General features: G+C 44.5%; 1 protein-coding gene across 2 annotated transcripts in view; it reads right to left on the minus strand.

The window, feature by feature from the left end:
* Nucleotides 1–2,113: 2,113 nt before the first annotated feature.
* Usp13 (ubiquitin specific peptidase 13) overlaps nucleotides 2,114–27,070 on the minus strand; it is a 129,510-nt gene continuing 104,553 nt past the window's right edge. For both annotated transcript variants that reach the window (XM_016000308.3, XM_006971129.4), the window contains exons 16-21: nucleotides 26,767–26,793; nucleotides 25,883–26,026; nucleotides 22,169–22,326; nucleotides 20,707–20,860; nucleotides 6,446–6,530; nucleotides 2,114–4,235 (exon numbers count right to left, since the gene is read on the minus strand). In XM_016000308.3, the coding sequence (XP_015855794.1) occupies nucleotides 4,142–4,235; nucleotides 6,446–6,530; nucleotides 20,707–20,860; nucleotides 22,169–22,326; nucleotides 25,883–26,026; nucleotides 26,767–26,793 (662 nt within the window). In that variant the 3' untranslated portion in view covers nucleotides 2,114–4,141. The remainder of the gene's footprint in view (nucleotides 4,236–6,445; nucleotides 6,531–20,706; nucleotides 20,861–22,168; nucleotides 22,327–25,882; nucleotides 26,027–26,766; nucleotides 26,794–27,070) is intronic.

Below are 27,070 nucleotides of genomic sequence, written 5' to 3' on the forward strand. Positions count from 1 at the left end.
ACCAAATAAGAACAGATGGCAATCTAGTGAAACTAATTTAAATATTAAGCTACCATTACATTAAATCAATGTATCCCACATCATTTGCAAACCACATGATAAGATAGTCACGCTGTTTGTTGAAGCCTTCAAGTTTTTGTGGACATTTTAAGTGTGCAGGACAATCTTAGTATGGACTGGCCAAATCCCACCACACTAGAGGGCTACAGAATCTTCGACAAACTCTACGGATGATTTATTGAGTAGGTGTGCTGATTAAGTTTTGTTTGTTTTTGTTAATTTGACCCAAGCTAAGGTCATCTGGGAAGAGGGAGCCTGGATTGAGAAAGTGTTTCCATTAAGATTAACCTGTGGGCAAGCATATGGGACATCTCCCTGATTAATGATTGTGGGAGGGCCCAGCCCACTGGGGTTGGGGCCACCCTTAGGCAGGTAGTCTTGAGTTGTATAAGAAAGCAGGCTGAGCAAGCCATGGGGAGCAAGCCAGTGAGCAGCACCCCTCCATGGCCTCTGTCTCAGCTCTTGCCTTTAGGTTCTTGCCTTGAGTTTCTGCCCTGCCCTTTCTTCATGGTGGACTGTAAGTTATAAGAGGAAATGAACCCTTTCCTCCCCAAAGTGCTTTGGTTGTGGTCTTTATTACACCAATGAAACACTAAGTCGGACAAGAGGAAACCCTGGTGGCATCAGCAAGGAGGTCCTATTCAACAACTTAACAACACGGGCCTTGTCTATCATCTGGAGTGTTTACCTAACAGGCAGAAGCACATGTATCTAACCATCGTCTGTTCTGCCCAGGTCTCCTGGCAGCTCCTCACAGGCTCTAAAGACCTGTGGTGAGTGATTCTAGGGCAGACAGCTTTGTCCGCACTTATCCAGGGATCGGGGCTCTCCTCAGGGGAATTGGGATTTTAAAGCATTGTTCACGTTAGACTGAACTGAAGGTCGCTCTGAGACTTTTCCAAGAGGGTGTCACAAATGGACTACTGCTTGCTTTTGCTTTGGAGAGGGACAGTCACAAAGGTCTCACAGACTGACGAGTTGTGGGCTCCAAACTGGGGGAAATGGGATTACCAAAGAAAACAGACCAGGAACCGAAATAGGGTATAGCCTAACAATGACAGACTCAGACACCCCAACTTCTGATGGCCACAGCTCAGGCCTGATTCTGGTTGTAATCACTGAAAAGTAAAAACAAAATGTGGTTGTAGGGCAGAAAGGTTCTTCCCAGATTATCTGGTCTAACCTCCTGGGCCACAGACAAAGGCCCAAAGAGGAAGAATGACTCAGGCAGATCACACTGAGAGAGGCAAAGCCAGGATGTAAGCTCGTATCTAAGTCTGCAGCTCAGTTAATGGGAGCCCAGAGGGATTCAGGAGGGACAGCAGGCACATTCTCTTGTAGGTTTGGGGAAACGACTAGGCAATTCCAAAGTACTGAAGCAACATTGATATAAAATGTCATTAAAATAGGATTCTTCCCAGATTCTTTTCGTTTAGAAGAAAAAGAAAATCTCATCTGTACCAAATTGGATTTCTGACTAGTTATTTGGGTATTTAGACCAAATGACAAAACAGAAACTTTGATCCATTTTCCAAAGACACATCGGGAGTCTACACAAGTGAATATCAAAAGCTGTTTACAGGAAGAAAGCTCTGTCCTCCACACAGATGACTACACGCGGAGATAGCGTGCCACACACACACACCACCACATCTCACACAGAAGACTCCTGGCAGGTGGGGCAGCAGACAAAACCCCCGCACCGTGCCAGCTGCAGCCCAACACGTGTCCTGTCTACACACACGTGTAAGTGGTCTACCCCACTGCTGCTCCAGAGGAGCCTGGTGTGCATACACCGGGAGACACAGGCAAGCACATTCCTAACAAGAAAGCCACTGCTCATTCCTGTGTGGCCAGCTCCTACGATGAATGAAAGCGCATATACAAAACCTTGCCAGGAAATAGCCCTTGTGTTTGTGAGGCGGAGGGGGTGGGGGGGCATAATACACTTTCTTCAAGTATGACTCGGCATCGGAAGGGTTAATTTGCTTAGTCTACCTAATGACATTAAGGGGTTTATAGCCTGAAACCTTTAATGCAGATTTTTACACCATTGATATTGCAAAGTTTTTATAAAATTTTTATTTTGTTCAAAATATACATGCTATCTTTGACCACATTTGAATTCAAACCTCCAAAGAGCCCCCTACCCCCACGAAAGGCCTTTGCTTTGTAACACTGAAAACCAGCCACCAGCGAGGTGTGTTCAGAGTCACTATTCCATGACATGTGGCCCTAGAGGGAGTGGGTTTTGTAAGGCTGCTTCGCGTGGGGATTCCCACGGGGGGGGGGGGAGGGGCAGGCTGGTCAGGGACACCCATGGCAGACTCGGGATCTCAGAGCCGAGCCTGAGGGGTCAGCGGGACAGTGTGGTAGAGAACGACTGCATCACGCACTCCCTCCCGCCATGTCCTTTGTTCCCAGAGGGAAAAAGCATCAGCTAGTCAAGGAGGCAGGGGAGGCACCTACCACGCTGCACCTTCTGCGCTGTGAAGGCTCCTCGCTGGTCAAAGCCGGCTAGGAACAGGAGACGCGCGCATCACCTCACCACCATGCAGATGAGGAGTGAGGCACAGGTTGGGAAGGGTTGGCCAAGGCCCGCAGCCAGTTGAGGCAGCACCCAGGTTTCCGGGCCTCTGGCCCCAGTTCCGCAGCCCGGGCTGGCAGTACACATGACCTTCCTTCAGACAGGGACCCTGGCTTAACAGAACCCTGGCTGTTCAAACTCACCACATCCGAGTCCTATGCCTCTGCTTTACTCAGCCCAGTTAGTTTTACTTCTTTATTTTCCTGCAGTTTCTAGAAAGATCTTTTCAATCAAACAAGTAAGCAGACAGCAATAAATCCTTTTTCACTTGATTGACTAGTCTGAACTAGAAACTCCAGGGACAGGAATTTGGTGAAAAGCAGTAAGTACACGACAGCGAGCTCATTCCTCTCCATAGCACACCCAGAACTCTGCTCTGATCTCAGGCTGCCCCTAAGACACTGAGATGAACAGCTGGAAAGGACAGCTGTCCAGATGTTACAGAAGCGCCTCTGCAGCTCACATCCTAAAGTGCCCAAGGTCACACGTGGGGTCACAGCAGATAGGCAACAAGGGCAGAGGTGAGGCTGGGCCCAGAGAAGCAGAGAAGCGAAAACATGAGAAAGTTCAGAAAATCAGACAAACCCAGGGCATTTACATGATTCCAGGGACTAAGCACAAGGCTTAGGAGACCACTGACCTAGCTACAAATAAACACAAAGCTTTGAGGGAATATGCTGCTGAGGAAGAGATGCCATCTGCCTTTGGCAAAGCACAATAGGACAAGACTTGGGCACCTGGCATTGATGTCAACTGGCACAAACCCACATGAATGCCAGAAAGCACTTAGAGGCCACAGCACAGCCCTTTGTACACCTTAAAATCCAGGTGGGGAACTAATTTTTAACAATTGTTCCTGAGTTATAGGTTTATTAAAATGTTTGCCTGCCTTTTCCAAATATGCTTAACAGCAGCTCTTGGGCCTTTGAACGCCAACCCATCAGATTTCCAGCGGACTACAAAGGCCACACATACACTCTCACACACATTCATACAGTGGATTATTAAGTCTGATATGATTTAAATTAAAAATAGCTTCCATTGCAGATGTCCTAGTACACATAGCTAGGTCAGAAATTATTGTGGGAAATGAAAACATGATGCCACAAATAAAAACCAGCCCAGGTTTTGATTTCCCAGTTAGGGGCATTTTTCCTGACCACTGACCCCCAAAGTGGAAAAGAGAGAGGAGGACACTCTGTATCTGATGTGCTGGTGGCCATGTCTTTGCTTACATCACCCGCTCCCTGAACAGTTACAAAATTCCCGACAGCGGAGTATTGCCACCAATAGAAATGTCTTCCCATTCTTCTCCAGGAGGCGTCGAGTTGAGTGACCAGGCTCTTGGAAGAGGCAATAACTAGCCATGTAGTACTCTATGTCCAGCTGTCCCAATGTTTTTCCTTTACTTTTCTTTTTTCTTTTCTTTTTTTTTTTTTCTTTTTTGGCAAATTAAAAAGATGTATGGCTTCTTCTCGCCAACTCTTGTGAGGCTTAGCTTGGTATCCTACGGTAAAAGTACATATATCCCAGGTCTTTAGGGGGCCTTTCCGAGGCACAGACTCTGTGGTCATTGTAGATCACCCATCTGAAAACAAAGACAGAAGCACGTGGTGGGTTTATGTCAGCAATGGACATGCAGTAGAAAGAAGACATTGTACACCATGGCCGAGAGTCCTCAACAGCTCAGAGGCTTCCCCATGACCACAGCCCAACTGCTGCATAAAAGGAATGGAATTCTGGTACAGAACTCCCACCTACCCCAAATCAATCAATCAATCAATCTCTCTCTCTCTCTCTCTCTCTCTCTCTCTCTCTCTCTCTCTCTCTCTCTCTCTCTCTCTCTCTCTCTCTCTCTCCTCTCTCCTCTCTCTCTCCAGACAGGGTTTCTAAGCTCAGGCTGGCTTCAAACTTGATAGCTAGCCCAGGATGCCCCTAAACTGTGCACCATTCCCAGTTTATGTGGTACTAGGAACTGAGCTAAGAACTGTTCATCAACAGTCCACCAACTGAGCTACACGCTAGCCCTGCTTTTGGGTTCTTGAATTCAGTCAAAAACTAGTTACTAAAACGTATTGGAATTATTCAAGTTGTTTAAATTTTCCATTCCATAATTCTCTTTGTGGAAACCCATAAAGAGCCTCAAAAAGCAATCCAAGAATTATATACAGTGATGTGTATTTAAATCTTGGTATAGAATAGCTTAAAATTCAGAGGTAAACATGCATCAGTGAACTATTAAATAACTTTGAACATTTCTTTAAAAATATTTGATAAAGCAAGAAAATAATTATAATATAGTATGAAGATGTAATATGGACAAATCACAATAAAACATGGAAGGGCAAGCAGGTTATATTTAGTAATATATATGTATATGCATATATGCATGTAAGCATGCAACAACAATTAACCAGAAAAGAGGCCAAGAATTTGAAAGGGAGCAAGGAGGGGAATGTGGGAAAGTTTGGAGGGAGGGAAGGGAAGGGAGAAGAAATGTTGTAATTACATTATAATCTCACAAATTCTTTAAGTTAAAAAGAAAAAACACAAATTCTAAGGAAAAAAAAAAAACAAAGAAAGGGTACAACTCCCTGCGCATACTTTAAGGTTTCAAAAAGGTGAAAGTACATGTGCACAAATGTGTGTGTGTGTGTATGAGTGTGTGTGTATATAAGTGTGTGTGTATATGAGAGTGTGTGTATATGAGTGTGTGTGTATATATGTGTATGTGAGTGTGTGTGCATGAGTGTGTGTGTGTGAGTGTGTGTGTATGTATGTGTGTCCTCCCCCAATGGCACCAACAAAAAACAGAAAGGTATCAATATGCAGACAATGGCTATCCTTACAATTACAAAATACATATTCTTTGCATTGTTTTGTACTGTCTTAATTTGTTACAATTATTTGTACTGGTTTCTCTAATTAGGCCATTCCTTGAGGTCATCATGTATGTAAGTTCCTGTGTAAAAAAAAAAAACGGACTGTCCATTTTCAGCACGAGGTGCATTTAGGGGTTTTAGAAAGGAGCAGGTCTGCTGCTACAGACTAATCCCAAGAAAGGGCAGTCTCAACTGTTTATTGGATAAGGCTCTGTGTCACAAGCCAATGAGATAAGGAGCTTGGGACAAGACCCAACCAACAGAAGTTGCCAGTTAGGCAACTTGAAAAACCACTATCTTGTGCCAGATCAGTCCACCAGCCATGTTTGCCTTTTCTCTATACTGTATCCCCTTCTACAGAATGCTATGTTAAACACTGCTTCATTTTCAGCAGCCTCTTGAATTTGTTAGTATCTTATTTCCAACCACAGACCTGTGTTCTCTGCTTGACTCTACTGATCAAGCTGAGAAGCTAAAAGACTTGAAAAGACAAAAAGAAAGAGAGGAGAGAGAGAGAGAGAGAGAGGAGGGAGGAAGGGAAGGAGAGAGGGAGGAAAGGAGGGAAGGAGGAAGGGAAGGAGGAAGGAAAAAATAATTGGTCTCAACAGGAACAAACTGTCTTGGTCATGGGAGACATGGGTGAAAGGTCAACACCTTGGGTGGGCAAGCATATGTGTTATGCCACTGTCCATATGATGTGAACAAGCAAGAAAGCCCAGCACAGGCTACAGCAGGAACAGAAGAGAGAACCCCCAAGGAGAAGGTGTGAGGTTATGTCACCTCATTCCTACCTCTTTGCAAATCTCCCAAGTTTGACTCGAGAACTAGAAACAATATAGAAAATACTAGTACAATAGTTGAACCTGGGAGGGGCTCAACACCATAGCTATCCACTATCTTTCTAAAAGAGACTCACCGTCCCTCCTTTTTGATATGGCAAACATAATGGCCACTCATTGTAGATGTCCCCATGTGACTGATGAATGCAAATAACTCGTACACTAGGGAAAAGAAAAGAGTTCAGTTACAAGGCAGCAGTCAAGAACCCAATATGCTTCTGAACGGCACCTGGAGCCAAGAGGAGACCCACAATTCAAGTCAGTTAACCATGCTGTTGATCGCATGTTCACATGCACGTGTACACACACACACACACACACACACACGGATATGGAACCCCACCAGCAAGCAGGAATACACTGTCAAAGCACAGCAAGCTCTGCCGGTGCCAAACCCAAATCCAGAAGCGGGACCCCCATCCGACCCCAGTCTGCAGCACGCTCGCAGGTCTGAAGGATGCATGAGGGTCTCAAATCCAGAAGCGGGACCCCCACCCGACCCCAGTCTGCAGCACGCTCGCAGGTCTGAAGGATGCACGAGGGTCTCAAATCCAGAAGCGGGGACCCCCACCCGACCCCAGTCTGCAGCACACTCGCAGGTCTGAAGGATGCATGAGGGTCTCAAATCCAGAAGCAGGACCCCCACCCAACCCAGTCTGCAGCACGCTCGCAGGTCTGAAGGATGCACAAGGGTGGAAAAGTTGCTCCATCTTTTTGAGTCTGTTTCTATTACTGAGTTGGAAGAAAACAGAAAAGGGAGAAAAGGAAAGGAGAGAGGAGAAGAGGAAGAAGGGCAGAGAAGAGGGGGGTTGGGAAAAGGAGAGAGGGAAGGTTGGAGAGAAGGACGGAGGAGAGGGAAGGAGGAAGGGATGGGAAACTTAAACACCACCCACGTTGCAGAGCTTTGTGAAATTTAGAGTCAAATGTCATGAACTGTCAGGAATGTGAGGAAGAACATTGCTGTTAGTTTTAGAAAGGGCTAATGCTTCACACAGGATGTCTGACTGACTCATGCTACAACCTATGGGCATCAGAGGATATGAGCTTCCTGCTTTTCTGGGGATGTGTAGACCCCATAGAGAGTGGGGCTATCTTTATTCTCTTCTCAGTAGCCTCTGTCACCAAGCTCAGTGCTCTGATCAAGTTCTTGTTGAGTTAATTTCAGTTCATGTTGCTGCTACCAATTCTGGACTCACACAGCACAAAGTGAAACCATGGACAAATCCCTACCCCCTCAGCAAACTGTTACAGATGATAATGAGATAACTAGAAGGCAGAGCAAGTATTTGTAGACTTTCACAGTCATGAGTGGGTGCTGTGGGATAATGCTTTTATACACTGGTTTAATAAAATGCTGATTGGCCAGTAGTTACACAGCGAGCAGACTAAAGGAATTCTGGAAAGAGGAAGGAGATGCCAGCCGCCACTAAAGGAGAAGCAGGATGAAAGCAAGCCAGTACAGCTATAGAATACGTGGCAAAACATAGATTAATAGAAATAGGTTACTTTAAGATATAAGAGCTAGCTAGGAAGAAGCCTGACCCATAGGCCATACAGTTTGAAAGTAATATAAGCCTCTGTGTGTTTACTTGGGATCAAGCAGCTACAGGAAGCAGAAGGGAGAGATTCGTCCTGACTGCAGGGCAGGACAGGACCGGAGAGACCTTCAGACTACAAATGGGCAATATTCCTATGAGAGTAAGAGGCATAAAAATGGGCTTGCATATCCATTTTTAATACCCAATTTTTCATTATCTTTTTTCCAAAAAAGAAGGTCCTGGACCCAGCCTCATCTCACTCTCCTCTTCCCTTCTCTCCCACTTGCTTTCTACCTGCTGATCAAATACTTCTTCTCCAAATACTTGTCCCTAGATGTGACCTCTTGGCTACCCAGATGCCACACTCATGGTCTCCTATCTGTCCCATCTTTGACACCCCCCTCATCTCCTTACCTACCCAAGTCAGTGCCTGTAGCTTTGATACCAGATATTTATTTCTTCCTCTCTATGCAGACATCTTCTTTCTGGTTAATCATACCCAGTCTGCTAGAGCAAATGCTATTGCTTTCATACTTTCATTTCTAGAATGCTAATCCTTCATACATAGCATAAAACAGTCCAGGCATGGGGGAGCATGCCTGCAATCCCAGAACTCAGGAGGTTGAGGCAGGAGGATAGAGTTTGAGATGAAACCCTAACTCAAAAAGCAAAAGAGAGAGAGAGAAAAGAAAAGAAAGGAGGAAGGAAAAATGAAACAGCATAACCCTGAATTTTGTACCTTGCTCTTATTTCCAGCCAACTTTACAGTGCCTAGTTACCAGTTCTAAGACCATCAATTGCTGCGGGCCGCAGAAATATCATAAGAACTCAGCTGGTTATGGCAAAGTCACTACCTGGAGGAATCAGGGAATTCCTCCAGAGGAAGCCAAATCCCAAGGAGTTTTTGGTGTTACTTGGCCTGTTATATATCAGTTGTATTCTGTTATGAAAATCATGTGTGCCTTCATAGTTTTCCCAATTGACTTTTCCCTAAGAAAGGCTAACAGTGTGGACTGATCACTCTCTGGACATACACATTCCAGGTATTTGGAGAACTGCCTTAGGAAAGGCTTTCTCTGGAATCAGATTCTCCCTTGGCTACTTTCAAGGACTAGCAGTAATAACAGTCCACATGCAACTCTCCTGTTAAGATAAATTCCATAAGGAGACACCGCCTAGGTCAGGTGAACATTAAGTAATAGCTTTACACAATTCAGCTCGGACCCTCCTTTCTTACAGCCTTACTAACTTTATAGACCTCTAACTCCTTACCTAACCACTTCTAGGAATATTTAGATAACCTTCTGCACTGACAGCTATGCTCAGCCAGACCCCCAGTTCAAGCCTCCCTGTAATTATCATCATTGGCAGCATCTGGCCAGGTCTATCCCCAGATAGAGGAAAGTACCTTATCAGAGATACCTCTGTACTCTCTAAGAACAGACTTAAGCATCCAGACTACCTGTTTGAGAAGGCCTGGCGGATATGCCAATTAAGCTTTACTTCCTCCTTTCCCAAATCTTACCTCCAGTTCCAGACCTCCCTTTAACTTTCACCAGAGGCATCTAGCTGTACACAGGTTGCCTAGTGACTGAACACACTTTCCCCCACCCTGCAAAAAAAACGGCAGATAGCTTGAACAGATAAGAGCCACAGGAAAAAAAAAAAAGAAGACAGTTTTATTTTCTCCCATTGACCTAGCAACTTATAGATTCTTAACACTTTCTAAGATTATAGTTGAGCACATAAGAGCCCTCTTCTTAGATATTACCTGAATTCAGCCTTTAGTTAATTCATTTCCCCATTGGTCACTTCCCTTTGGGTTTGCAAATGGTAATTAACGGTTATTGCCTCCCTATGTGATTCTTATCACCCCTCCATTTGACCCTGGAAGCCTGGTTTTGCACTGCTAAGGGAATACTGCTTGTAAGTGTATATACCAGGACTCCCAGAGAGGACAGAGAAGAGAAAAGAGAATGGAAGAACTAGATGGGTAAGAACTTGAGAGGAACGAACTGAGATGGGAAAGAACTAGATTGAAGGGCTAGAAGAGAGGACAAGAGGAACAAGGTGGAAAATGAGGAAGAGCCAGATGGGGAAGAACAAGATGAGGAAGAGCCAGATGAAAGAGAAGGAGACAGGAGAGGAGCTGATAGGGGAAAGAAGTAGATAGATGTGAACCTAGAAGGGACAGAACTAGATGAAGGAATTAAGATAGAACCTAGAGGGGACAGTAGATAAATATAGAGAAATCAGGCAAGGAAGGAGCTAGACATGAGAACAGAATAGAAGCTGTGTAGAGAGAGAACTATCACAGAATAATAATAAAGTGTATGAATTAAGGAGTTTCGTGTACATAGATTCATTTCTTTTCATCAAAGATTAATTATCAGCTGGTTGTAGATTCTTCCCAGACCCTGGGAGGGGACTATCAAGGGGCTGGACCCCCATAGTCTTCGATAATCAATAGAGTCCTTAAGGTTTTCTACATGTAAGACCATGTCACCTAGATACCTTTTATTAGGTCAAGTTATAAACTAGGAATTATTATTCCTAGTTTGTTGACAGCTTCCCCTTAGCCTTACCATCTCAATCAGTGTCAAGTCCATTCTTCTAGTAACTTGAGTCAAAAATCTTGGTATCTCTCTTGCTCCTTCTACCTAGCCAAATCATTAGCATCATCTCCTTCAAAACAGATCCAGAACGCAGCCATCACACCTCCCGCACTCATGCTCCTGGGTCCGTGTCACCGTCGCCCTTCTCAGGACGGGTTACAAGTCTCTTAACTGTTCTCTGCCCTTCCCTTGTCTCTGAAGACTTGGACAACTCTCAGCATGGCTCCCAAAGCTATCTTCTACTTTCCTTATTCTTTTTTTATCGGAAGTCAAATTGTGGTCATTAGTGCCCCGCAATGCCCTCCTGTGACTTCTGACAGACCATAGGAACTTCTGATTCTTGCAACAGCTCATGACATTCTCCCCACTTCTTCCCATCTTTCCCCTTACTTCACTCTAGCTACTATGGCCCCTAGCCAGGCATCTAGCACACCCAGTGAGCTCTGTCCTCAAGCCTCTACACCTACCATTCCTTCTAGCACAACTTTGTCCTTCAATCTTCACGTTTCAAGGTTGCAGGTCAGATGCCACCTCATCAGAACCACCTCATCAAATACCTCTTTTCCCTCCTCATCTCTCTTACCCTGCCTTACGGTCCAAACAACACAAAATGCCACACACTGCCACATACTTTTTGAGCATCTACTTATCATCTACCAACTGTTAGCCCAGTCTAAAACACAACTTGACAAGGACAGAGAGTTTGCAGTTTTTCTTGAAATATTCTAGGCACAGGGAAAAAAAGTGATTTTCAAGAGATTGTTGAATATTTTAATAAATAAGTGAAAGGGGTAATTTTGCTCATGTTCACACTTGTTTCTTTAGCTTCTTATATTGTATATTTTTCTAAACCTCATACCAACATGTAAATTTAGATATATGCTGGTAAATCAATATTAACAGGAAGTTAATCAACTGCTAAGTTTCTGTTGCTATCATATCGACTGGCTGAAATATAATCCCAGTTTAGAAATCAGAAATCAGGCAAAGGCTGTAGAATAATCCTTCTGTACACTGTGAATATGTGTTGCTCTCATTGGTTTAATAAACATCTAACTGGCCAATAGCTAGGCAGGAAGAGGTTAGGTGAGAGTGTCAGACTGAGAGAACGTGGGAAGAAGGGCGAAATTGCCAGCCAGACACAGAGGAAGCAAGAGATGAACATGCTGTCCTTAAAAAAAAGGTACCACCATGTGGTAGAGCATAGATAAGAAATATGGATTAATGTAAGTTGTAAGAGCTAGCTAGTAACAAGCCTAAGCTATTGGCTAAGCATTTATAATTAATAAGTCTCTGTGAGGTTATTTGAGAGCAGCTTGCGGGACAGAAACTTCTGCCAACAGGCAAAACAGTTGCAATGACAGTTACCATACCTGGAATTCAATTTTCAAAGAAGAGATCCAGAGATTTTTACATTTGTCTGCCCTCCTCTGAGCCTCCCTCCCACACTAAGAACCCACTCTGCCTCAGTAGGCTGGAAAGGCAATGGGGGAAACCATTCCTTAATGCCAAGTGGTTTTGTAGGCAATCCCCTTTGGAATAATTTCATATCAAATCCCAAATTTTCAGCTGAAGAGGCACAATGCTGCTATCTCCAAATGCAGCTCCCTTTATAGTTCATGAAGAGAGAACACAGCTCTCCAAGGCTTATCCCCGCCCCCAAACAACTGTTCCCTAAACAGTAATTTCTGCATTCAATTAGAGCACCAAAGGAGCACTCCCCACCCCAAAACATATTGTTCATATACCCACACAGCAGAATGCCCAGCCAGATGGAGTGAGACAGACACACCCAAATGTTATCAATAGAGCCACACCATTAACTCCTATCTTGGTTAGTTTTCTAATGAGGTGATAAAACACCATGACCAAAAGTAACGGGGTAAAAAGGGTTTATTCTAGCTTATGATTCTCAGGTCCATCATCAAAAGAAGTCAGGACAGTAACTGAAGGCAGAAACCTACAGAAAGGAACTGAAGCAGAGGCCATGGAAGGGTGCTGCTTACTGGATTGTTCCTTATGGCTTTTTCAGCCTGTTTTCTTATACCATCCAAGGCCACCTACCCAGAGGTAGCAACATTCACAGTGGGCGGAGCCCTCCCACATCAATCAAGAAAATCTACCACAAACTTGCCTACAGGCCAATCCTGTAGAGGCATTTTCTCAATTAAGATTCTTTCTTCCCAAATGACTCTAGTTTGTGTCAAGATGACATAAAATTAGCCAGCACAGTTCCCAGAGGTGCTTTCCCCTCTTCAGTAAAGAACTAAATGTATGTGTATAGCCAGAATCATAAAAAATTAAAGTATGTTCACTCAGCATCATAAAAATAAAAATTTGAAGTTTAGCATGAATCTCAGTCTCATAATTTAAATTCACCATGTTTATCAATATCAGCAACTTCCGCATGCATTATTCAAAACCTCCTGCTAGGGACTGACAGCAAAAGAGAGACTTTCTTTCAACACATCTGCAGAAGCTAAGTAGGCTAGAGATGCCGACTTGTATCTGTTCCCAAAAGGACTGGGAAGAGCAGAGCTAACAGGAAAGCTACCTGGTTCTTCTCCATGCCCCCTGAGATCCCACCCCAACAACAGCTGCATCACGCATGTTCCTCCCGAAGCAGAGGGAAAAGGCAGCTGGAGTCAAAAATAAACGGTTCAGAAATGGTAACTTTCAACAGAGAAACGCTCAAAGTACCTGGAACAATTTGAGGTGCTTAAGACATTGCTAGGTCCTCCATCCAGAGAGAAGCATCTAGATGACCAGGCTTAAGCTACACGTGAAACAAGCACTCTTTCCCCATAAAAGGTGCTCTGCTTGAACTTTATGAAAACCATCTCAGTCTTTCAAATAAGGAAGGGTTGGTTTCGTTGGGTTTTTTTTTAATATCACATGGTACCGCCACTATCCCCATCCAACGCGACACCACTTGTACTCTATACTATTGGTTTTTTGAGAAAGCATCTGTCAGGAAAATTCCGCGGAAGTTCAAAGGTCAAAGAGGTTGACAGCATTTGAGTGTCATGTGGAGTAAAGGTCACGCCGAGATCACCCTCAAGATAGAGTCCATGACTCGAAGTCTGCCCTACAGCCTGCTTTTTTTTCTGGTGAGAGGAGTTAGGACTCAGCTGTGAACATGACTGTCAAACTCTGAAATCACAGGGTTAGGGTTGCACTCTAACAACTCAAAATTCCCAGAAGTGATGTCATTCGAGCAGGTCTGCCGCTCCCAGATGAAAGGTCAGCTTGGCTCATCTCACCATTTACTGCTGAAGTCCCAAACTTTGGAAGTTATGGTTTCTGTCCCATGGGACACATAAGCTCATGGGTGCACAGTTTGAACACATCGGCCTTTGGCCAAACTCAGACAAGCTCACCCTAACCTTTCTTTGTTAACTTTTTCTTGAGTAGCCCAGCATCCTGGGCTAGAGCAGTGACTCTCAGAAATAGAGCTCTTGCCTGGTGTGCACAAGACCCTGGGTTCTATTCTGAGCACTACAAAATAGGAAATAAAATCAAATATCTGATTTGTTATTCTGATGTGCTAGACAGTGGTGATATCCAATTGGCTGTCCCATCAATCAGCTAATCTGAGAGTTATGTTCATTTCATATTCAAAGTCATGACTTTGCCTTATTGAAAATCATACTTTAACTACATGCCACTATACTAATCAACTCCAGCTCTGGAGCACCTTGGTATGAACCTACTGTCATAAGCAATTACTATACACAACAAGCACCAGTGTCTCCTGGGGGCATGAACCCAGTCTACACTGAAGAGAAGAAAAAGCTACTAGACCATTTAGAGGCTGTGGAGCTCAGTGGTTCACTCCCATTAGCTGTACTGTGGGGAACGCCTTTGGCATCTGCATCCCAATGCTAACAGAGGTTCAATCACTTTTCAGAAACTAGGAAGCCTGGCTACTTTAATCCAGTTGACACCATCCACAGCCTTTGAGAGAGGGATTGGTGACACCATGGCAATTCTGGACAGATCACTGGAGCCTTAGCTCATAGCCATTGAAAGTGTAGCACGTGATCTTCCCAACATACTCACTCTCCCAACAGTCTTAGCCATGGAACTCAGGAGCATAAAAGCCAGGTGCCTCTGCCATGACGTCTCCAATAACAAGTCAGCTAAGCAAATGAGATTGCTGAGTGTCCCCCAAAAGGACAGAAGGTAAACTTACCTCGGGGTCTTAGTCTGCTACACATAAGAGCTTTGTTTTCCACACCGACCCATAAGTTCTAACAGCTTCAGTGACCTGTGCTTGTCACAGGCTGGCCAGGCTGCCATACAATCAGAGTATCTGTGTAGGGTGGTTAAAAACGATGGAAGAAATGCAGCCATTGCTATGGTGAGCTGCTTGCCCATTGCTCAAGGCAGGACTACAGAAAAGTCCCTGGAGTTCTGTCAGAGGGTGCTCTCTCCCTTTTCCGTGGGGCTTAGCCTGTATGTTCAGAATTATTTGCTTTGGTTTCATTTCTCTTGTTCTTGAGCCTAAAAATTCCAGTCTCCAGTCTCCAGTCTCGCTGGGCCTGCACAAATGTTAGTGAATATCATAAAGCGACACACTCCACCTGGAGTACTGAGACACCGCTTTCTGAATAGAGCCCACGGCATTTGCTTGTGTATATGCACAGACCACAAAGTCCTGCATGTCCGTCTGTCTGTGTTACTGTGGACTGAACCAGGGCTTTCACATGTGCTTATGCAAGCTCTCTAACACGGAGCTGTATCCCTCTACCCCCACCTTATAAGGCTTCACATTACCAAGACTGCATGAATTCCAAATATAACGGTCCTCAGGCATCCATTCTTGGATGTAAAATATCTGACTCCAGAAAATGGCCTTTTGTGGGGTTAGCTACCCCTTGGGATGGGAGCTCTGAAGTTTGGGTGCCCAAGTACTAAGAGGATGAAGAAAGTCTCTGCTTCCTGGTTGAAAACTCTCAGCTGCTGCTGAGGCCATCTGAACCACAGCAGCAATGCTGGAGGGGTGCAGACTTGAAGCACTCACAGTGTAATCCTATGCTAATTACACCGGCAATCAGCGGGCTCTTTACACACTCATTAAGTGCACCACAGAAGGGGGATGGTTTTGTAGGAGCTGGAGCCCAGATAGGCCAGAGTAAAGGCCTGGTTCCCCAGTCTAGAAAATATTCAAAACTCAACAGAAAATGAGGTGCTAGGTCTAAAATGTGAAGGGCCCAGTGATGAGTAAGCCTAGTGAAATGAAGGCCTTCGCATCCATCCCAATATAAAACACAAAACTAGACAAAACCCTGAGAGAAACAAGGAGAAAGGGAGACCGTGTGGTGGCACCAGACCCTCCTGCTGAGTGGAAAAGGAGGAAGCCCGTGGCAGGCAAGGCTGAGAGAACAGCATCCGCTTCCTGAAGGGTTAGAGTGTAAGTGGCCCTTCCCAAGCAGTGACACTCCTGCTCAGTCAGAAAGATGGGAGCATCAGTTGGTTCATTATCCATTACCCAAAATACTTAGGACCAGAAGTTTCCAAAACTACAGATAGTTTTTGTTTTCTGTTTGTTTTATTTTTAAATATTGCAAATGTTGGGACCTAAGATAAAACACAAAATTCCCTTGTTTCATATACATTAAAAAAAAAATAGCGTGCCTGCCTCTGACTGTAGCTACTATTAGGAGGTGTGGCCTTGTTGGAGGAGGTGTGTCACTATGGAGACAGTCTTTGAGGTCTTATCTATGCTCAACATACTGCTCAGTGTCTCAAACTACTTCCTGTTGCCTGCAAGATGTAGAGCTCTCAGCTACCTCTCCAGCACCACGTCTGCCTGCATGCCACCATGTCCCACCATGATGATAGTGGACTAAACCTCTGAACTGTAAGCCACCCCAATTAACTGTTTTCCTTTATAAGAGTTGCCATGGTCATGGTGTCTCCTCACAGCAATAGAACACTAAGACACCATCACAGCAGCTCAGGTGTAACATTTTTCTTTTGAGGAATCATGTCAATACTCAAAACTTTTGGACTTGGGAGTATTTGGAATTTCAAATTTTAAGATGCTCAGCCTGTAGCTCTTTATAACCTATAAATCCTCTCAAAGAAGACCCTGAACAAGTCCTCTTTTCATCTCTATCTGGGCAGTAATCACTTCTGAGTCAGGCACTTACCTCACTGTGAGCAGTGCTAACCTAGTGTGGAAGGTTCTGGAAGCCATGCTCTACTTCCTTACAGCTATGCTACCCTAATATTGCTTTTCAGGGGGTGGTTCTCAGGTAAAGACTGCATTTCCTGGCAGACTTGTTGAGCCATGTGTGTTACTGGGTGCCCCAGAGTCCCAAATTTGACAGATCTGAGTAGGGCCCAACCATTTGCATTCCTGACATGTTTTGAAGAAAAGTTCTGCTGGCCCAGCCCCCATCAGAACCAGGCTTTCAGAAGACTCACCCTGCTCTTCTCAGCTCACCTCTGAGCTTCCTGTGTAGGGTACATCATCTGTATAGAGTGTATTGACAGAACACAGACTCTTGGAACTTGAGAAGGCTGGAACAAACCTCGCTGTGCTGGTCATAACCAGCAAGACACAGCTGTGAAGGAGGACCCTGGAGGCCATCCTGGAGCTTTTGGGGAGAGCCTGTCTGAGAGTGGGACTGAAACAAAAGCCACAAGAGGACAGCGGCACCCAACTCCCGAGCCTTGTGTATTTTCCTCTGTCCCTAACGGGACAGCTTAAGCCGCAGCTTGAGCACCTGAAGTCCCTCGGATAAGACGACAACACCAGGAGCCTAGCCTGCCCTGGCAAGTCAATTAGAATCTCTCTGAATGTCGGGAAATGTCATGTAACTATCTCCTTGAAATTAAAACTTTCCCTACAGAGAGGGAGCAGAGGTTCTTACAACTAAGGAAGCCAATGAAACTCACAAGGCTCAGAAAACTCTGGAAAAGCCCTTCCCCAAGGTTCTAGAGCAGTGAGCAATTGCTGGGGAGAGAAGATTCTCCAGTGGAACAGGCTACAAGCTGTGCTCCAGGGATGCAGCATTAGGTCTTCACCCAGAGTGGGATGGGCTTTTTAATGATGTAGCTGCCTTTGCCTTCCTTGTGTTCCCTGTAATTAATCCCAATAAACTCACAGGTTTCTTAGGCTTGACTCGGATGGAACCATTTGATTAGTGCCCTATTTAGGGTGAGCAGACTATTGCTCCTGTCTCCATAGTAAAAGTCCCACAAAAGAGCTTGGTCTCTCTGGTTAGTACCAATTCCCTTCTGTTGGTAACCTGAAGCCTCTGTTCAGCACAGGCCATCTTGCCTGTATGTGTCCCCACATGCACGACCTCCTCTCCTTTTCATCCTTCTCAGGTAACAGACCCACCCCCAGGAAGCCAGGACCTGGGACCTTTCAGATAAAAGCTATTGCATCCTGATTGCATTGGTTAGGATCAGTCCCGCCTCCATCCCAGTAGTTGCCAGATTTTGGGAAATAATCTTTTATTTTTGCTTACACAAGTTATGCTCCCCAGTATTCAGCTCCTCAAATAGGGATATCTGATTTTGAATGGCATTCACTACATCTAAGTCAAACATCTCAACCAACTCACCAGCTAACACAGGTAGAAATGACTTGGGAATTTAAAACAATATACTTGAACAGAACACACATCTCCCCTGGTTAACCTCTGTGTTCAATGTAATTACAATCAAACCCCACAGAACAGCCTACCATGAGGCCAACAATTATCGAACACTCAGTAGTCAAAGGAACGCCACCCCCTTGCATTCATTTCCTTATCACAATGATTTGATGCTGACCACTCACCATAGGCCAGTGACAACTGAAACAATACACAGGAAAACATTTTAAATAAAAATTTTAAAGGAATATCATTCTGATAAACACTAAGCCAGAAACATAATGATTGTTTATAAAGAAAACCAGAGAGCTACACAGGGGTAGGAGGAAGGAACCGATGGAGAAGTGTAGCATTGTTCTGCCCAAAAGATTTAGTTTCAGAGAGCACTGAGGTGTGCCCAAACTAATCTATAACAAGAAGTTCTCATGCTGATCAATTTTAAATGCACCTGAAAACCTCGATAAAAAAAATGGGGAAATGGCCAGAGGAAATGAGGAAGCATTCACAAGAGAAAACTGGGTAAGAAAGATCAACTCCAAGCCCCAGCAGGGGAGGGGTGGCCAGTGAGTACATGTTTTTTCTGGAGGTCATGTGACAGGGAGCTGCTGAAGCCTTCAAAGTTTGCATCTCTCACTTGAAGGCCTCACTCACAGAAGCTTAGTTTAAAAAAGAAATCAGCTGAAGGCCTTGCACAGCTCATTACGTCATTTACATTCTTTTCCTTTTCTATTTTCATGTGTGTGCAGTGTGTGCAGTGTGGGTCCATGTACACGTAAAGGCCTGACGTTGACATCAGGACTTGCTCTGGGTTGCTTTTCCACCTCATTCACTGAGGCTCTCTCAATCAAACCCAGAGCTCATCTATATGGCTGGTCTTGCTAACCAGCTGGCTCTGACAATCCCTTCTCTCTGCCTTCTGAGGCTGGAATATAGACACATTTACCATGTACCTTTTCATAATACTTCTGAGAGTCCTCGTTCCCCACCAGCACCCTCAACTCCATGGTCCAACCCAAGTGTCTTAAAGATACTTGAAATAAATTTCATGGTGTCCTTCAAGGGCAAAATTCGATATCCAGCAAGACGTGGGTATCCTCGCATGGCCCTAAGGCACAGTGTCTGTTTCTGTCATTAATGACCCTCAGAAGAAAGGAAACCCTGAGGATCAGAGTCCCCACCACCCAAGCCTAATGTCGTGGCAGCTTTACAACAATCCATCCTGAAGTCCATCCTTCTGCCAAAAGGGCTCAGCATCTCCAAAATCCATGATGGACATCGACGAAGCAGTGGACCAGTGGTCACAGAGTGTGGAATAAATTCTGCTAGGAATCACGGAGAGCTTGTCTATTAGAGCATCTTGTGTTTGGGACTACTGCTTTCTAGAACAAAACACAAGGCCCTGTAGATGAACATGGAATTTGGGAGACCCATGTTTTATCCTTTTCCTACTTAGCCAGAATGAAGAGTTTCAGTGAGTAAATTCCCATTTTATAGAGGAAGAGGGATAAAGGCATGAGACGGTGGAAGGAGGAAAAGAAAGAACAGGAAGAAGTGAAGGAGAAGAGATCATGTGGCCAGGGACAGGAGTGGGTATTTCACAAATAGCGATTCACCTGGCAAAGGCCTGGAGCAGGCAAGAAGAGAGGGTGGTGGCTGAGCATGGTACTATGCTGCTGTGGTGAAGACATCTAGGCTGCAGAAAGAAGGATGCAGAAGTAACGGATGTGGTTGGCTGGGTTGTGACTGCAGGGCATGTCAAATGGCAGGCTAAAGAGCTAAAAGTCATCCCACAGGAAGGAACAGCCCGACAATAGGACAGCATGATGGTAAGAACATGGATAACGCATCTGAACTGTCCCCACCTCTGAAGAGCTGTGTGACCTTGGGCACTGCACCTGCTCTTCCCACTCCATTGTCTCACCTGTGAAACTGGCTATGGTAAGAATCTAAGCAGTGTTTATATACAAAGTGCTTACAACAGTGCCTGGCACTCAACCACGACATAAGAGTTGGCTACTGAGAGATGTAACACTAGTCTGCCTGTGGCAACCCTTCTATGGAACAGCCCTTCAGAAAACTGCCAGCAGGCAGCCTGGAAACGGGAGCATCATCGTGGATCTAAGATTGCTTTTCCATAGTCAAAGCATTCCTCCATGAACATAAATGCTGCTTCCGGCCAAGCTGCCACGCTTCATGAAGAAATGTAAACCTCACTGGAAGGGACAAAGCTGGGCTGGACATGCAGCTTCATGATAGAGTGTTGCCTCGCCCAACCAATACCCAGCATGCACAGAAAGGAATATACAAAGTCTAAACTGGTAACAAACACACACACACACACACACACACACACACACACACACACATACCACACCAACACTCCTGTGGCATGACTCTACATTATCTAGGTTTTTATAAAACCATGGCAGCCAAAATGGCAAGATACCCATTTATGAGAAGGTAGCTCTGTGCTGAAGTTGAATGCTGTCATAGGGTTTGGTACACTGAGGGAGGTGTGACCTGAAATACATTCATGACTGCTGCGATGATGTCTAGGGCAGGGACTCACTTCCAGATCCATCCTTGACTCGGGGCCCTTCAGGCTTAGCCTCAGACATGATGTTTGCATTGGCATTATTCTCCATCTCAATCACAAAGTCACTGTCCTCTTCAAACTCCGGGTGGCTGAAGATCCAGTCCAGTGCCCTTTCCAGGTTATGATTCTGAAGAAAGGAAATTCACAATGCTTTCAGTGTCCAGGCCTCATCACCTCCTGAACATTTGCACCAGGTGTCAAGCATCCAGGCAGGAAGCCTGGATTAACTGGCTCTAAGCACCTCTGAGTGAGGAGCTCAGACCCTGCCACTCTCCCACGCATACCCCACCACTGCAGTCACCAGAAACTGCACTCCAAAGTCTCCACCTGTCTTAGTTCAGCATTATTGCAGGCTGGTACCCATGATAAGGGATGCAAAGTGCCCAAGGGAAGGGCGGTGTTTCTGCACAGCCCTTTCTACAGCCGCAGAAATTATATATACCAATGGCATCTTTTGCAGATACTTTGTAAGAATAAGGTGCACATTGGGTTAGTGCCTCCTTGCCTTAAATACAGGAAGAACGCAGAACAAATGAATGTCTAAGTTAATGGTTGCTTTAGTGGAATCCCATATGTTTCAAACCAACTAAGCATCAAATTATTTTCACCTTTCCCTGTCTGTGACAGCACTAACAAGCTAAAGAATTTGTATATAGAGACTTTGATGAGACAAGGAGGGCTCATGAAAGGACCCAAGTGAGAAAAAGTCTGGTTGAAATACTTTGTAAGAATTTTAAAAGGAAAATTCCCATGACCTGATCAAGACTCACTATGATCTCAGCAACAGGCCCGGGCAGGCACCTAGTCAGGACAGGCAAAAGGACCTGGGAGCCAAAAGCCACTCAGAATGAATTCTGATGTGGCAAGGGAAGGTGGGTCTTAGCCAAAGTATTTCCCTGACTATTAAAGAGATACCTGCATCAGCATCCCACTGTGGCATAGTCCCTGCTGATGAATCGAGACATTCGTAACTACAGAAGAAACGCCTCTCTGCAGAGGGAAACAGCAGCAGAGAATCCCAAGGACCTTCTACAAGGACCTTCAAGACATATTTCTCCAAAGTCTCGATATCAAAACAGCATGATTTCACCTTAAATGTTTTCTCACCAAGCCAGAACCTTGGCATCCACTTTGGTCTGAAGCTGGCAAACTCCAAACAGACCTGTGAGCCCCACTAAGGAACGTTCAAGATCTTGATCATATTGCCCCAGCTCCCTGTCTCCTCATGCCTGAGCTCACCACGAGTCGCTCACACGTTCAGTTTAGCTTTGAGTGTACTACATGCAAATAAATCATCACAAAGTGTGATGGGACACAGTCAGACAAAGGTGACTCCAAATGACCAAAGGACACTGGGAGGTCTCTGTTGCCAGGAATTAAACTGAAACCACCTCCAGCAAGGGCAGAATTCCCTACCACAGCCCCCAGTGCTCACCGTTGCCCGTAAGGCCTGCACTGCCTGATTGCGCTGAAATCCCATGGAGGTGATGATGGCTACGCTTTCCTCGGGAGGTTGGTTGTCCAGTCCAGTAGCACCAAAGACAGAGGCTCCAGCCCCTCCATACCCAGGTATGGTCAGTGGTTCAGCAAAATCTGAGGAAAATAACTGTACTTAAATTTTTCTGGGTTTTTGTCTTGAAAACAAACATTGCAGGTGTAAAGTGGAAAAATATATAGAATTGTATAATCAAGGGATCCTAGAACCAGATCTAAGGCTAGACATACAAGTCAATTGAATAGAATTGGGAGGTCAGAAAGGCCAAAGATCAGGTGATTTCCAAGCAGAATTTTCAGCAGGAAAAGACAGCCTTTTTAACAAATGGTGCCAGGACAACTGGCTGTCTGCATACAAACCATAAAGACAGATGTCCCTCCTCACGCAACACACAAAGTCAACTCAAGGTGAATCCTTGTCCTAAACATAGGACTAAGGGTATTAATTTTAATTTTTTAATTAAATGAAAAACATGGGAGTCAGTCTTTGTGACACTGGGTTAAGCAAGAATTTCTTGTATACAACACAAAAAGTATAATTCATAAAACAAAGAGGTAGCTGTACCACACCTCATCAAAATTTAAAAAGCATCTACTTAAAAGACATCACTAAAGAAGGGAAGACACAGCAGAACAGGAAAATATCTCTGCAAATTATGTATCTGAGAGGAAACCTGTATCTAGAATTTAAAAGGAACTCTTAGAACTTAATAATAAAAAAGCAAAAACACTAATTATACCCCTAGTGTTACTAGTCACTAGGGCAATACCTCTTGAAATCACAGTGAGATACCATGGTCCACCCAGGAACCACTATAACAAAAATCGCTAACAGTAGGAATTGAGAGAAACTGGATCCCTCATTCGGCATGGGTGAGAGTGTGCAACGGTTCAGCCACTGTGTAAAATTGTTTGACAGTTTTTAAAAAGTTAGGCATAGAACTACATCAATTCTGCTCAAGAGAAAAAAATTATAAATACACATATGTAAAGAAGTTTCTGTTTACAGCAGCATTAATAAAGCCAAAAAGTAGAAACAATCCAACTGACTATCACCCTACGGTGAAAGCACAAATAAACCATGTTATGGCTATACAGTAGAACGCATCCGGCCATTAAAAAAAAGTACTGTTCATACTATAGTATAAAACCCCTAAATACACTATGAAAAGTGATGTGAACCTGACACAAAAGGCCTCATGCTGTACAATTCCATTTATATGAATTATCAAAAATAGGCAAATTCATAACAATTGTAGGACACCCAGGGAGAAGGTTAGTGAACATTAGGTACTAGAGAGAGCAAGAACGGGAGAGATGGTGTCATAGTTAGGGTGTCTATTGCCGTGAAGAGTCACCATGAAAATATTTAATTAGGGTGGCTTGCTTATAGTTTCAGAGATTCAGTCCATTATCATCATGGTGGGACATGGAGGCATGCAGGCAGACATGGTGCTGGAGCTGAGAAGGCTATATCATACAGGCAACAGGAAGTCAACTGAGACACTGGGCAGTTTCCTGAGCATAGGAAACCTCAAAGCCCACCTCCACAGTGACACATGTCCTCAAGCAAGGTCATACCCATTCCAACAAAGCCACACCTCCTAATAATGCTACTCTCTATGAGATTATGGGGACCAGTTACATTCAAACTACCACAGATGGCCCCTGTCTAAAGCATTTCTTTGGGGTATACAAAAATATTCTAGAATTAGACAGTTGCTTAACTGTGAAGTGACTAAAATCCTTGTGAATGTACACTTCTGATGGGTAGACATGTGAATGACATCTTCAGAAAGTAGATAAAACAAGAAGCTAAGGACAGGGCCTCTCTTGTATAATATTATAGGGTCCAGCCTTAATATTATACATCCCAGGGTCTCAAGAGAGAGAACTACTAACGGCAAGGACTATTTTCAGGAAATAGAATCTCAGCACACCCAAGTTTATTGTCCACTTGCTTTAATTCCTCTGGCATAACATCCTTTATACACAGCTTCAGTTCTGTTCTCATGTCTAGCTCCTTTCTTGCCTGATTTCTCTCTATACTTATCTATTGCTCCCTCTAAGTTCTATCTTAATTCTCTCATCTTTATTCTGCCTCATCTAGGTCCTTTTCAGCTTGTCCTTACCCAGCTAGTACTTCCCCATCTGGCTCTTCCTCATCTTCCATCTGTTCCTCTAGTACTCTCTTGTAGCCCTTCAATCTAGTTCTTCCCCATCTCAGTTTGTTCCTCTCAAGTTCTTACTCGTCTAGTTCTTCCATTCTCTTTTCTCTTCTCCATCTTTCCATGCCCTGGAAGTCCTGGAATATAAAGCCAGGCTTCCAGGATCAAACGGAGGGGTGATAAGAATCACATTGACAGGCAATAACTGTTAATTATCATTTGCAACCCCAAAGGGAAGTGACCAGTGGGGAAATGAATTAACTAAAGGCTAGATTCGGGTAATATCTAAGAAGAGGGAATCTTATGTGCTCAACTATAGTCTTAAACGTGATTAGTAGAAAATGTTAAGAATCTATAAGTTGCTAGGTCAATGGGAGAAAATAAGACTGTCTTCTTTTTTCCTTTGACTCCTATTTGTCCAAGCTCTCTGCCATTTTTCTGCAGGGTGGGGGGAAAGTGTGATCAGTCGTTAGGCAACCTGTGTACAGCTAGATGCCTCTGGTGATAGTTAAAGGGAGATCTGGAACTGGAGGTAAGATTTGGGAAAGGAGGAAGTAAAGCTTAATTGGCACATCCGCCAGGCCTTCTCAAATAGTCTGGATGCTTAAGTCTGTTCTTAGAGAGCACAGAGGTATCTCTGATAAGGTACTTTCCTCCATCTGGGGATGGACCTGGCCGGATGCTGCCAATGATGATAATTACAGGGAGGCTTGAACTGGGGTTCTGGCTGAGCATAGCTATCAGTGCAGAGGGTTATCTAAATATTCCTAGAAGTGGTGAGGTAAGGAGTTAGAGGTCTATAAAGTTAGTAAGGATGTAAGAAAGGAGGGTCCGAGCTAAATTGTGTAAAGCTATTACTTAACATCCACCTGACCTAGGTGGTGTCTCCTTATGGAATTTACCTTAAATCAGGAGAGTTGCATGTGGACTGTTATTACTGCTAGTCCTTGAAAGTAGCCAAGGGAGATATCTGATTCCAGAGAAAGCCTTTCCTGAGGCTGTTCTCCAAATACCTGGAATGTATATGTCCAGAGAGTGATCAGTCCACACTGCTAGCCCTTCTTAGGGAAAAGTCAATTGGGAAAACTATGAAGGCACACATGATTTTCATAACAGAAGACAGCTGGTATATAACAAGCCAAGTAACACCAAAAACTACTTGGGATCTGGCTTCCTCTGGAGGAATTCCCTGATTCCTCCAGGTAGTGACTTTGCCATAACCAGCTGAGTTCTTATGATATATTCCTGCGGCCTGCAACAGGCCTCCATTTCTTCAGTTTTCTATTTCAAGCTTGAAACAGACACCACACCTTTCTAACGATCTTTTGATCAACCAAGTGTGGACACCTTAAAGTAGGGAGTTAGTCCAAGAAAGGTGCTGTTTAAAAGTAAGATTGTGACTTTGCCCAAACTGCAGCATGTTACCATCTGAAAACCCATCTTTAGGGACACATCCTTGGGAGCATGAACTCCAAAGTGCCACCTACCAGGTTCCTCCATGTGCACGATAATCCAGTTGAAGGCCACCTCAGCTCCAGTGTTCCCGGTGAAGTACACAGCCTTCCGGCAGGCTTCCAAAGGGAAGCCCATCTCGGCCAGCTGCATGACGGAGGATTCATCGATGTCTGAGGCTGCAGAGCACACAGCAGGATAGCCCACCGTGAAAAACAGAACTTTCCCCTTCTGCCCGCCTCCACTGCTCTTCACCCCTTATCTACAGACTCCCTGAAGACAGGTCCATTTCGTTGGGTCTTAATTTGACTTCTTTATAAGCCATCTAACTATTGAGCTATTTATGAGAAGAATTGATATTATTACCTCAGTTTACAAATGAGGTAGCTGAGACATATAGAGTAGGAAGTAAATATGTCCAGGCCACACAGTCCTAAGCAGCAAAGCCAAGGTTCCCCCACAGGGCTGCTGGCTCTCAAGCCTACACTCACCCTCCAGAGCCATAAGGGCCACGTAAGCAGTAAGCCATTGGTCTCCATCTCTTGCTTAGTCAGCTAACAGACCCTTCCAACAACTCATATATACAGCACAGAATACAGCTTTGCTGAACCACCACAGAAAAATTTGTCACACGAGAGGGCTGGAGAGATGGCTCAGGAGTTAAGAGCACTTACTGCTCTTCCAGAGGGCCCAGGTTCTGTTCCCAGTGCTCACATGGTGGTTCACAACCCTCTCTAACTCTATTTCCAGGGAATCTGACACCCTCTTCTGGCCTCTGTGGGCATCAGGCATTCACATGGTACACAGACATGCATGCAGGCAAGACACTCCTATGCATAAAATAAAAATAAACAAATTTTAAAACATGTCACACTAACAACAAATGTAAGACACCAAAAACATTTTTAAAGATACCTACGGTCTATCAACTGGTTCATCAGGCGATCTGGAAATGAAGGGACAGGTCATAAATGAGAGCTAGCCCCGGCCAATAGTTTTAGAAAAAAGAAACTGCATCAGTCCAGGACATCCTCAGACCCTCTCACTCCTGCTTACCCACCACACACCACCTGTAAAACACAGTTCATTTCAGTGATGAGGGGAAACCGCAGCCTTTGGGCACTTAGACACAAATAAAACAGAGGTTCTGACATCTCGGTGAGCGAAATGATTTCCCGGCATTTATTTCTAAGAACACTGTCTACTTGCAAATCAAGGGTTCT

This window comes from Peromyscus maniculatus, chromosome 6 (assembly GCF_049852395.1).
Source record: "Peromyscus maniculatus bairdii isolate BWxNUB_F1_BW_parent chromosome 6, HU_Pman_BW_mat_3.1, whole genome shotgun sequence".
Lineage (NCBI taxonomy): Eukaryota > Metazoa > Chordata > Mammalia > Rodentia > Cricetidae > Peromyscus > Peromyscus maniculatus.